General features: G+C 42.0%; 1 protein-coding gene across 1 annotated transcript in view; it reads right to left on the minus strand.

The window, feature by feature from the left end:
* Nucleotides 1–9281, minus strand: part of suclg2 (succinate-CoA ligase GDP-forming subunit beta) — an 81360-nt gene extending 72079 nt beyond the window's left edge. Inside the window, exon 1 of the mRNA XM_062545895.1 lies at nt 9144–9281. Coding sequence (XP_062401879.1) covers nt 9144–9227 — 84 coding nt within the window. The 5' untranslated portion in view covers nt 9228–9281. The remainder of the gene's footprint in view (nt 1–9143) is intronic.
* Between the last annotated feature and the right edge of the window lie 276 nt (nt 9282–9557).

Below are 9557 nucleotides of genomic sequence, written 5' to 3' on the forward strand. Positions count from 1 at the left end.
AATGATTAATTCAGATTTGCAGTAGGACATACTGTGAAGTGGAATATGAAATGCCCCCCATCTTGAGCGCACCATCTTGAGTATCTGCCTTGCTCTTGCATATGCAAAATGGTGCATAAATACAGTCTTGAATTTCAAAAAAGATAAATTTGGTAAGTGGTCAGAGCTTTTGGAGGCCACGGATGGCTTGAAACCAAAATGTTTTGTGCAACATCAACCTGCTCTTGGCAGTTGTGAAACAAAAAAAACATGACATTTAGCTGTGGATTGAAATAACACAGCAAAAAGAACATCAAGACAGTCCATGTATTTATATTTCATGGATGTATTTTTTTGACTAAACACAACACTACTGCTGCACTGCACCCAATGTCAATGATGAGCAGCATTGTCAACTCCGTCACACTACATAAACTTCTCCTCATAGTGTCCATTATCATTTGATGGCACTTAAGAGTCAATTATCTGACTGAAACTCGCACAACAAAGGAAAACCAGTTAGCAAAGCCAAATGGTCTCGGAGCTACATGGAACTGAAGATGATTACAAGGATGATGGGGGGGGGAAGTAAGATATCAACCATAATAATTACCACCAGCATAGAAACATTTATCAGTGTTTGCCTGTGGGCCCTGATGCAGAGTTGCATGAGAGGGGGGGTGGGGGGGGTGCTTCTCTGCATGTGAGGATCGCACTAAATTTGCATGCACAGTGGTACTGAAGCTCTATCATATGGCACCATACTGACTGTTCAAAAAACACAGATTGCAGAGCTTAAACAATTATTTGATTAGTTTTCAAGGTGTACATGTATTGCTATTTTAATGTTTTCAGCTTATATTGTAAAATGAACATCTTTGAAATGTGGATAAAACAAGACATGTGAGGACAACATCTTGGGCTTGTGGGGAAAAAAAACTAAATGATTCACCATTTTCAACAACTAATCAACAAGATTACAATTTACAATCGACAGATTCATCAACAATGAAAATAAATGCACTGAGGAAAAGACAAAATGACTAGCATATAACCATGACTAGCCATTTCATAAATGTGTCACGGACCTTCTTCAATAACACTCACAGTGGGATGTGACTTTGTGCTCGCCAAAACAAGGGCGGCGGAGAGTTGAGGCAGCACTTGCATCACATTCTGCAATGACGGAGCAGATGGCAGAGGTGCTCCTCCCATTGCCAACGCAAAGTTCCCTCACACAAAAAAAAGTTAGAGTGCCACTCTCTCACTGTGCCAAAGTCACTCGGCAGCGCCCTCACTCATTTGGACGAGTCAGTCTACAACAGACTAGGCCTCCGTATTGCTTTAATAACTTTGAGAACTTGAGAGATGTAGATGTAGAGTCTGTAGGTGAGAAGCTGGAGCATCATTTGTAAGTGTAAGCAAGCGTGAGGCTGCAGGTTGAGCGCGTAGCTCAAGAAGAGGAGCTCTTGATCGGAGCGATCGTCCAGTGCCCAGCCCCTTTCTCTTTCAGCGAGTGGACGACAATGTCATACGCTCTTTCCCTCATGCTGATGGAGAGGCGTCTTCTAATTCCCAAGGATTTATTGGGGTAATAAGTGCTCCATTTGAAGGGAAGGTCAAAGCCTGGCTACCCTCGCTGAGCCAACCAATAAACAGCCTCGACAAGGCTGCTTGACTGAGCCAGAGTGCGGCTAACGAAGTGTGTGTCATTGCCAATGCTGTTATTAATCTAATCTGTCACTCACAAAGTAGATCTGGAAAAAAAAGCGAAGCAGGGGGACTACTGCTGTTAAATGACTCCCTTAACTTGTTAAAAAGGCATAGGGGTTATATTATGGTTTGCTACAGAGAGGCTTTTTGGGTGCACACTCTCGCCACTCAAAAGGTGAAACAAATCGGGTACATAAAATGGATTAATTAGGTATTTCACATTGTAGCTTACATTTTATTTTGTCAATATCCTCAATATGCGACAATGACAATCTTCCAATTAACATGAGGGCTATATCGTTACGCGGTAGAGAAATCCAGATCAATTAAAATGCTCTTTAAAAAGCTGTTTTAATAGGTCAGAATCCAATACACCAACATTATCTATGCAAAAATGCCAAGGGTCAACAACCTTTCCTTACCAGGGCCAAAGCAGCATTAGCCATACCCTCAGTGCATCTCACACAGACATCTATGGTGTTTATAAACATAGGGAAGTATGGATATAAACATTACAATCCTCCTTCAAGGATTGGGGAGTAAGGGAAACCTATAAACAGAATGGAAATTGCCCATCAGCTCTCTAATGTATAGTACTTCATGCTAATATGAGGAGGCTATAATCATTAGCCTGTCTCCGAGGTTGAATGAAAGCATCTCCATTAGAACTACAGCAAGAGGAAAACTCGATATGTCAATAGAGCATCGACTCCAGAGTCCTTGTGAGGTGGAGGATAAAAAAAAGCAGATGCCTCTCCACCACAGGGGAAAACTTTTTTTTTCCATATTCATGAGGGGTTATTTACAAATCTGTATTGACCGCAGAAGTCTTTCTTTGGGAATAGGAAGTGGAGCTTACTGACGTTCAATGGGGAGCTTTTCCAACAAAGAGGTTTAAAGTGATGAAACCTCTCAAGGACTTCCCACAGATTTTGGAGAAGGCACTTGGGCAGTCTCCAGTCCCTAGTACTATAGAGTCACCAGACGGTTACACAGAGTGTCCAACACCAACACACTCTTCAGCTGTAATATTCCTCAAAATTCTGTTATGGGTCCATTTTCCGTGGAAGCTTCATATTATTGGTCACTATCATAAGAGTCTCTGGAACAGCATTGCCCTTCTCATTTGTGGTCAACTTAATCAAATCACGCCACAAACGCATTTTTTAATTGCACGTAATTTCTGTCAGAGCCATGGTCCACATACTGGTTTTTGGTCAAGTTATGGATTAGAATGGCTCTTTAAAAATAAATCTGTCTAGTGCCCTGGATCACTCCTGTACAGTAGCAACTTACTGAATCTCTGGGGATAAAATCCTCATTACCGGCTTCTCAGCTAAGCCCTAAACCTTTGAAATGTCTCTCCTTAATTAGCACCTCTGAATGGCTGAAAGTTCATTAACAAGAATGATCCTCACGGTACATATTTCTGTGAAAAAAAATTAAAGGAGTGAATCAATTTCATTTGGGCGACTGTACACAATTGATTTGCTCAGTTCACAGTCGTGTTTAACCTATTTTTTTCTGTGCTAATTTATGCACCTAATTTATATTTCTTGGCTGTAAAAAAAAGCGGCACAAATAAATGTCACAAAGGTCATCTCATTCAGGTAGAGCCAGAGACAAGAAACACTTTTAAATCTAAGGCAGAGCATCAATCCTTAGTTTCAACATAAACAGGGAGGGCAAAGTTTAAATTGTACACATGCAACACAACTAGAGACCCAGTATGTGTCACTAAGGACGGGGGCTGGGGGGGTCATGCTGTCCTGTCCCTTTCAATGAGTCCTTTTCCCTCCTAACTCCAAAGTTCAGTAGAGCTCCTCTCACATCGCTTGTAACAGTTTACTCTCTTCCATCACACAGAGCATGTTTGTCTTCAGTTTGCAAGTTACAAGGTCATATCATATGAATGAGCCATAGAGAGCTTAAAACCAGGTACAACAGGCAGGGAAGAGTAGCGTGCAAGAGAGACATGCCATATTGCAAGACTTTCGATCATGGCAATCTACATCCTGAGAAGCTGAAGAGAGGCCTAATCTCACAGAGGCAGGCTTGGTGTCTCTAAGCAAAGCAGCTCTTCTTCGGATAATAATTTTACCAATTAGCATAGCTAATGAGGAGCATCATTAGCAGACTATTTGTGGGATTCAAACGCAGTAGGCGAGTGAGGAAGAGGTGGCCCAGAAGGCCCAGAAATAAACCAAACACTGCTGAAGGTAGGTAGCCCCGGGGGGTTGGAGAGAGTTGGACATTATGCAACATATAGCCATGTGGAGGCAATTGCGCTGCGCAGGTCTGAAGAAAAACTGTGACCTGCCTGCTTTGCTGTTATTCCAGCAGAAGTGAGTCAAAAGAGTAATTAAACTGCACAGAATGTGAGAACATGTGAAATTGCATGTCAAATGGCAGCCTTGGAGTGTGAAAACGATATATTTCAGGCGAGTGTGTCTAAAACTAAACATAGATAGATAGATAGATAGATACTTTATTGATCCCCAAGGGGAAATTCAAGATGTTAGTATAGTAGACTATAGTAGACTATTCAACATGTTAGTATAGCAGACTATGCGTATACTAACGTAGGAGCGGGAGGCGTCAGGGCAGGCGCTGTTTCTATGTAGCATCCGATGGAGGACACGCCTAATCGTGTTTTCCTTCCCACGTTCCTTTTCTCAGTGTTTAATTGTTCTCAGACGTCCTTGACAGAGCATCTTCGAAGTACGGCAAAGAATCAGGCTCATCACCCTGAAACACGGTGTATAACACTCGAGTCCCTGTAGGGTTGCACCGAGTTGGAGCCTGCCAAAATATTCTGAATGATCGCGAGCCTTCTAAATTATTGAAAAATCCTAAACAGCTCTTATGAGCAACAGAAATGGCTATTAACCTTGGTGAAATGATATTCAAATCCAGTTACAGCAAACTTGGTCTACTGTATCCCTTGCGGGGAGGAAATGTAAATGTGTTCGTGCAGTAGACAGATGGGGAAGCCGACCGCCGTTTGAAGTTTCTCGCGCCAGAGGAGTCACCCCCCTCTCCTCCCCCCACTCACGCCCCCCACTACCACCACCAACACCACCACCACCACCACCACCACCGCCGCCCAAGCCCCCTCTAAAATATTCAAGACAGAGATTCATTCAGCCGACTCCACTGTTTCAACACACCACCAACTGCTGCGGCAATATGAGGTGAAGGCTGCTTTGACACTTTCAAACTTTGCAAGTGATTTCCAAATGCAGCGCAGTGCAGCACTCCTATTAGCAGAGAGCAGGAGGGGGTAAAAAAAAAGAGCATAACCTGAGGATTATCTGACGCTCCAGACTTGCAGTCCGAGGATTTGATTTATCAGCTCCCCAGCTTCCTCCAAACCATCTTTCCAAAAAAAAAAATTGTTGTGATCTCTTTTGCATTGTTATTGACAAACCGTCTCAAATTGAATTCCTTGTGGAATGGGCTGCCATAGCTGAAGAGGCCGGATCATGGTGATAGCTACCTGTCAGTCAAGTGCAGAGCGAATTCCTGGCCAGGGGGACTGGATGTTCGTAGATCATTACCCTTATCCTGTCAGCAAGAGGCCGGCAGATGAGGGGAGAAAAACACAGATGGGACCTGGCTAGAGTGGACCTGCAAGGACTAATTGTACATGTGGCAGAGCGATCTTGCCGGACATTATTTTTGGGCAAATGTCCAAGCCTCTCTAAAGATATACTGATAATCAACATCAGCTTGTTGGATACTACAGTATGCTAAAACTGTTCATTTTATAACAGGAGCTGAATTGAACCTATTTCCTCAAATCTTTCAATTTCAAAACACACACTGATCTACAGTATAGTACAACATACAGCTCCTATCAAGAAAGGTAGCCTATGAATTTAAGCAAGTGTTGGCAAATACTTTTCAATAAAGACATGTACTGTAATATGACTTGGCACTGTGTACTTTCTCATTATCTAAAGCCTTCTTCCAGACAGATGAGGTTGGTCCCCTGTTACCACAGCTATGTCTCATTATACCAACAAGATGAAAACATATGCTGACTAAGAAGTGCAGAATACCAAACTAGACTGGATCTTCCTGCCGTGAAAGTCTGTGTATTTGGCTGCAGAGCAGTGAGGGAAAGAGAGGAGTTGGTCTTTGCAGAAGAAAACTATAAGGAAAATGCAAGATTGCATTGATATGTATACCAGGCAGCCTCTGAGTGTCTCATTTCAATGTGACCTGTCTACAACCTGGTAAGTTACAAACGAATCAAAACACACCTATACACACTGATCTGTCAACCAAGCGCATCAACCTCCCCTGCTTGAACTACAATGGCAAAAACTTTAAACTCCTTATGAAATACTGAAACTAGCAGCTTCATTTATAAATGATCCGTTTGGTCAGCACCAGGGCCGAAGCTGTGGGAAAAAGAGCCTGAACTGCAGTCTGCCTGTAGGTTGGAAATGGTGTGTGTGTGTGTGTGTGTGTGTGTGTGTGTGTGTGTGTGTGTGTGTGTGTGTGTGTGTGTGTGTGTGTGTGTGTGTGTGTGTGTGTGTGTGTGTGTGTGTGTGTGTGTGTGTGTGTGTGTGTGTGTGTGTGTGTGTCTGCTGGAACTGCAGTGCTGCACCGAGTTCTGCATCAGAGAGCAGTGAATGCATCATGGGTGGATGGACATCAAGCAAAAACTATTCCTCTTTTTTTCTCTCTCTCCTTCCGTCCTTTCCCTGCCGGCCGCTGCCAGAGAGAAACACGTCCTCCTCCTCCATAAAAACAGACAAAAAAACCCGGTTTGAACTCGGTCATTGAGAGAGTAGAGCGAGACGGTTCACTGGCATCCTTCCCTTGTGAGGTGGTTTACAGTAAACAGCTCGTGGCGATCTCCTCTGCCAGAATTACAGCTTAAACCCAGACTGATGATGCATACATAAACAAGGGTTTGACAAGGGTGACCTTACTCTTTCCCATAAATGCATCCTTGAAATGACATCTCAGGGCTTCAATACAGCGCAAGGCATTCCTGCTACTGAAGAAGCATACATGTAGGCTACTTATTTGGCAGAATGTTATCCAACCACCCATTCAATGTGCATATGTCTAGCCTACTATAGGCAAACATGGTCAATTAGATTGGATAAAGGCAGTTAGGTTGGGTCAAACAAACAAAAATATTGATTTTCTGCGCTTTTTGATAGAAAATGTTATCATAATTAAATAAAGAGCATTGAATAATGACTATAGTCTAATATCAATGGCAAGACATTAACTCTTTGAGTTTATGCCAAACCCTACTTCCTAACCTGTCGGTTTACTAGCAAGCCTCATCAGGCTGTGACATTAATGAGAAACAGTATTAATGAGCCGGTCAATTAAATTGCCTTACAACATCAGTATCTGTATAAATACATTGTAGAGAATATTGTACAGTATTTTGTTGTTTAATAAGCTCAAACATGGTTACTGGTCACAGAAATCGTTCGTTCCTTTTCACTATATTCAGTTCCTCATTTTAACTTTTGTTTTTCCACTATTTCACAATTAATTAAGTGTTGCACATAGATTACACTGCAGTAAGCAAATATGTATTCATATTGGATACTGGTAATACAGTACAAAGGATGTTTTAGCTATGAGTTTGCTATGGCCATTTGAAATATCAAAAATACACATAAATCAAACATGGGATGGGAGAAAATCTCACTGTACAGTACGCACAAGCCTGATTATTTACCAAAAAAATTGCCAATGGAAGGTTTATGGTAAGCTATTGAACAATGTGGCAAGCCTAAAATGCTTTTAGCATATCAATTTCACTTGCCCAAAGAAAACTTTTCTAAAACTAGATGAAACTAGAAAGGCACTCGGAGAGTACAGAGCTCTGCTAAGGCCCATAGTTCAGCCTAGTCAAAAAGCCCTCTCCTGAGGCAAAAGTAAAAAAAAAAAACATAAATAAATAAAACGTTGGATCCACCCAATGATCCAGATCTACTCCAAAATGTAACATGCTCTTCCTTGGCCCACACTAAAAACACACCTGATTTTATGACCTTTGCAGTCAATTCTTGTGTTAACTGCACATCAACTGCTTAAATCCAGTATCTCATAAGTCTGATGCAAACCCCTACCATACAGCAAAAACTCAGACCGCTCAGTTTTTTTTTTTCTCTTTAACCTGCCCTTTGCCTACATCTTGCGAACAGGCGGCTCATTAATTAGTATCATAGGGCAACAATCTGTTGGCTGTATGATGATGCCAATATCAAATCAATCAGCACAAGAAATGCCATCTGTTGAATGCATTGGTTAAGATTATTTTAAGCAATCACAGTTTATAAAAGAATCACATAAACATTACATTAACCGCGTTGCAGAGTTGTATTAACACTAACACACTTCTTCTGATCAACAAATCACACAAATACTGATAATGTCACAAAGCCTTTATCAGAGTATAGGCTACACTTCAAAGACTGATAACACAGCTACCCTTTGCACTGTTGCTAAAGTACCTCACATGGCGCAGAACAAAGGTTGTTCAGTCCAAAGATCTACTCAAAGTCAGCAAGCTACTGTGTCTGAATCTAGGAACATTGGGCATGCAAACACAGGCAATTTGTGATTTACGTTTGCCTCCAAACTCAACGATGACAACGTTGCATCTGACACATGTTGACACATCTATCCATAAGTTTATCAATAACAAGTGATGCTTCAAAAACGAGATGCTATTCTTCATAAAGGTATTATGATGATTGTCTTTCCCCGTACTTCCACTCAAAAATCAAGGGGTTAGAAAAGCTGTGGTTCAAAGGGAGCATGAATCAAAGTATGAACCTAAGTGCCTATTGCACTTTCGTCTGGGGAAGCAAACACTCCATCGCGATTTACATAACAGAATGCTCCACAGCCACATCACTCACATGTTAGTTCATTCTGCTAGCTAAACTGTCATGACGAACCAAGAATAGGTTAGAATCATGTTGAATGAAGTCCTATGTTTTAGCTTCAGTGTTCGCGTCCGAAGTATTGTTTGATTCTCTCAAGGTCATTTTATCAGTCCTCGTAGTCAGAGGTCCTTGATGTTTCATTACTTCACACTGCTGAGCTGGCTGACACTAACGCTGAAGTTAGGTAACCTCAAAATAGGTTACACATGAAAGTTTAGTTAGCAAACGTCACGGAAGCTAGCAAGCTAACCTAAATATATCGCTAGCAAACGAACTTTTTTGCAGGCTGAGGTCCACCGATTGCAAAAAAAATGCATCTGAAAATGCTCGAGGGAAGTGGATAAAGTGTCAGTAAATTAAATGTTTCTATGGGTTTAACTTTCATGACCAACACGAGTAGCCAGCTGGTAGCACAGCTTGCAACGGCGTTTATTCAAGTGACACTCACTGAAGACAAGTCAGACTTCCATGTAGGAAGCGTAGTTACAATGTGAACTGAACATAATTAAGTATTACCTTGTTTATATTAAGAAACAAGCAACTGGCACTTGCTCCACGCAGACCTCTTGCAACAGCCTGACAAGCCATGGATGCCGCCATGATGAGCCGGAAGTGTGGACAGGAAATACGCACGTGAACACAATCGTGGAACTACGTTGAAAGCTGATAGGGAGACTCTCAGAAGGGGGCGTAACACAAGGCGTGTACAGCCTGGAAAAAAGACTGATGATACTTTTCAACATCCTGATTCATGTGGACATGCCGATCTTGAATAATGACCACAAACCAAGTAGGCTACCAATGTGTGTGTGTGTGTGTGTGTGTGTGTGTGTGTGTGTGTGTGTGTGTGTGTGTGTGTGTGTGTGTGTGTGTGTGTGTGTGTGTCTGTGTGTGTGTGTGTGTGTGTGTGTGTGTGTGTGTGTGTGTGTG

The sequence above is a fragment of the Sardina pilchardus genome, chromosome 9, assembly GCF_963854185.1.
Source record: "Sardina pilchardus chromosome 9, fSarPil1.1, whole genome shotgun sequence".
NCBI lineage: Eukaryota > Metazoa > Chordata > Actinopteri > Clupeiformes > Clupeidae > Sardina > Sardina pilchardus.